General features: G+C 50.7%; 1 protein-coding gene across 4 annotated transcripts in view; it reads left to right on the top strand.

Moving 5' to 3' along the window:
• Prkar1b (protein kinase cAMP-dependent type I regulatory subunit beta) overlaps positions 1-1856 on the top strand; it is a 140746-nt gene extending 138890 nt beyond the window's left edge. For 3 of the 4 annotated variants that reach the window (XM_029533623.1, XM_029533621.1, XM_029533622.1), the window contains exon 11: positions 338-1845. In XM_029533623.1, coding sequence (XP_029389483.1) covers positions 338-510 — 173 coding nt within the window. In that variant the 3' untranslated portion in view covers positions 511-1845. Of the gene's footprint in view, positions 1-337 lie in introns of all 4 variants that reach the window. The other variant, XM_021186831.1, reaches the window with a different exon arrangement.
• Positions 1857-2820: the final 964 nt, after the last annotated feature.

Raw genomic sequence — 2820 nt, 5'->3', positions numbered from 1 at the left:
ACACACACACACACACACACACACACACACACACACACACACACCATTTGTAATTCAAGACCAGGGTTAAGAATTCATGAGTTCAATCCCCAGCACCCCATATACCAGGTGCGGCAGTGCAGTTTGTAAGCCCTAACACTCGGAGGGGACAAGAGGATCGGCAAAGTCCTTCAGTTCTATAGTGAGTCCTATGCCAGTCTGGGACATATGGGACCCTGTTTCAACAAAAGAAGGAAAAGAAAAGGAAGAAAATACAGGTTTACTTGGCACCCCCCCCCCCCGGGAAGGAAGGCCGTCCCATATCATGAACCTTGACTTTCTTCTTTCATTCCTCCAGGGGAGATTGCCCTGCTGCTGAATCGGCCCCGGGCAGCCACTGTGGTGGCCCGGGGTCCCCTCAAGTGTGTGAAGTTAGACCGGCCTCGTTTTGAGCGAGTCCTGGGCCCCTGTTCTGAGATCCTAAAGAGAAACATCCAGCGTTACAACAGCTTCATCTCCCTGACTGTCTGAGCTTGTGTTGCACCTGCGCCCTTGGAGGCCTCCTCATGTGGCCCTGTGACCCATTTCCTATGCCAGAGGCCTGGGAGCTGCTGGTTAGTAGCTGAGTGGGGCTGGTGCCTAGCCTGGAGCCTCCCCTTCCTCTGGACTCACTTTTGGAATAAATAACCATCTTGTGCTTTTTAAAAAATAAAGGGCAAGAGGCAACTGTATCCCCAGACCAGGGAAGTGACAGCTGGCTCCCCCTGCAGCCTTATCTTGGGGCCACCTTATCCCCCTCTCCAAGTCTTCTGGGAAGTCTTGTCTGATCCCCATACTTGGTCCTGTGTCCTGCCAGGTCTCAAGAGTGGGGCTGCTGCCACCCTTGTAGCTTTCCCCCAGAGCTGGGAGTTAATCAGAACACTGTCCCTGGTCCTTGTAAGATTCTCTGGTCTAGGCCCAGGTGTAAAACAGATTCTGACAAATGGAGATGTCATCAAATGAGCAATCAAGCTGAGAGCAGAAACAGAGGTCGAAAGGCATTCTTGGTACCTGCCAAATGTCCCCAACTCTCAGAAGGACCCCTGAGGGACCCAAATTGATCCTAGCCTTCTATCCAGAGACTAAGCTATGGCCCCCGAAAGTCAGGAGGTGGTGGCTGAGCCCTCTCTACTCTCAGAGCGCTTGGAAAGTCCATTTCTGGGTAGGCCAGGCACTCTGACCTCATGTCAGGACAGGCCAAGCCTGTGACCCCTTACTGGCTGGACGCCCAGATTGGGCAGGAAGTGTGGCCGATGGCGGGGCTTTCCAAACGTGATGAGTCTGGGCTGAGTCCCCATCTCCTGGAGACCAGGAGCCATGACTCTGTCTACCTGCCTATTGAAGACTCCAAGGAACAGCAAGGAACTCCAACTTGCTGGTTAAAGTTGTAGGTTTGAGCCCTCCCAGACTCTCTGTGTAAAGCCTGAGTCCCTGTCCCCTGACTCCCAAACACCTCTCACCCGAGTCTCTCTGCTCCCTTACAAGAGGGGATGATGTACTGAAACCAGGCTTGACCCCACATCCCTAAACCATCCACAGTGGAGTGTGATATGAGCCAGCCAGACCCGAGGGCCACATGAGTGTCCACAACTGCTTAGTGTCCCCTGGGTGACCGGCATGTCATGAGACAGTGTGATCAACCTTTTCTTGCCCTGCTGTGCACGTCTAGGTGACCCTTCCAGCTGACCATCAGCTCCCCGCTGTGTGGCCCTGGCTATGTGTGTCTTGCCTGCACTGTGGACTATCTGTGGATTCTGTGGCCCTGCTCCTCCGTCCCCTATTTATGTCACCAAGTGCTGCATGAACTATTAAATGTGCAATGAAGAACCCTTTCCCAACCTGGGAGTCTCTGTCTAAATCTTTTGTAGATAAGAACCTGTTCTGGTGATTTCAAGTGATTAACACTGAGCTGGGGAGAGTTGGCTTAGCAGGTAAAATGTTTTTCATGCAAATGTGAGGACCTGAGTTCAAATCTCCAGACATGAAGCCAGACAAAGTATCAATCATATAATTCCAGGGCTCCTACTGCAAGGTGCGAGGGGTAGACAGGAGAATCTCCGGAAGCTCAGACCACCTAGCTTGGCATGCCCAGGTGGGACAAGAGACCTTGTCCCAAACCAGGTGGAAGGTGAGCGCAACTTTTGACCTCTGATCTACACATCTATGCCATGGCATACTTGAACACATGCATGCACATGCATGTGCATACACACACACACACACACACACACACACACACACTTTAAAAACCACTAAAGCTAAGCCAGATGTGGTGCCACATACCTTTAATCCCAGCACTCAGGAGGCAGAGGCAGTCGAACTCCCTGAGTTTGAGGTGACCCTGGTCTACAGAGTGAGTTCCAGGACAGCCAAGGCTACACAGAGAAATCTGGTCTCAAAAAACCAAAACCAACCAAACAAAACCATTAATGCTGAGCCTGGTCCAGTCTACATAACTTAATCTCAAAGTAAAAAGTTAAAAAAAAAAAAGCCACTGAATACAGCTCATTGGTAGAACACTTATCTAAAGGCACCACCAGCAAGGGGCCAGGAATATGGCTCAGTAGTAAAATGCTTGCCTGGAATCCCCCAGTGAGGGGCTGGGATGTGGCTCAGTGGTAGAATAGCTGCCTAGCATGTGCCTTATGTGGGCTCAATATCTTTGCAAAAGCAAGTAAATAAAGTCAAAATGGCAAGTGTTTTGTTACTATCTGCATGCACAGTATACTGAAGCTATCACTACACCCTTCTACTCCAAATTGTACACATTAGATATGAACTCCCCATCCCCGCCCCTACCCT

The sequence above is a fragment of the Mus pahari genome, chromosome 23 (assembly GCF_900095145.1).
Source record: "Mus pahari chromosome 23, PAHARI_EIJ_v1.1, whole genome shotgun sequence".
Taxonomy (NCBI): domain Eukaryota; kingdom Metazoa; phylum Chordata; class Mammalia; order Rodentia; family Muridae; genus Mus; species Mus pahari.
This window is presented reverse-complemented; position numbering and strand designations above follow the sequence as displayed.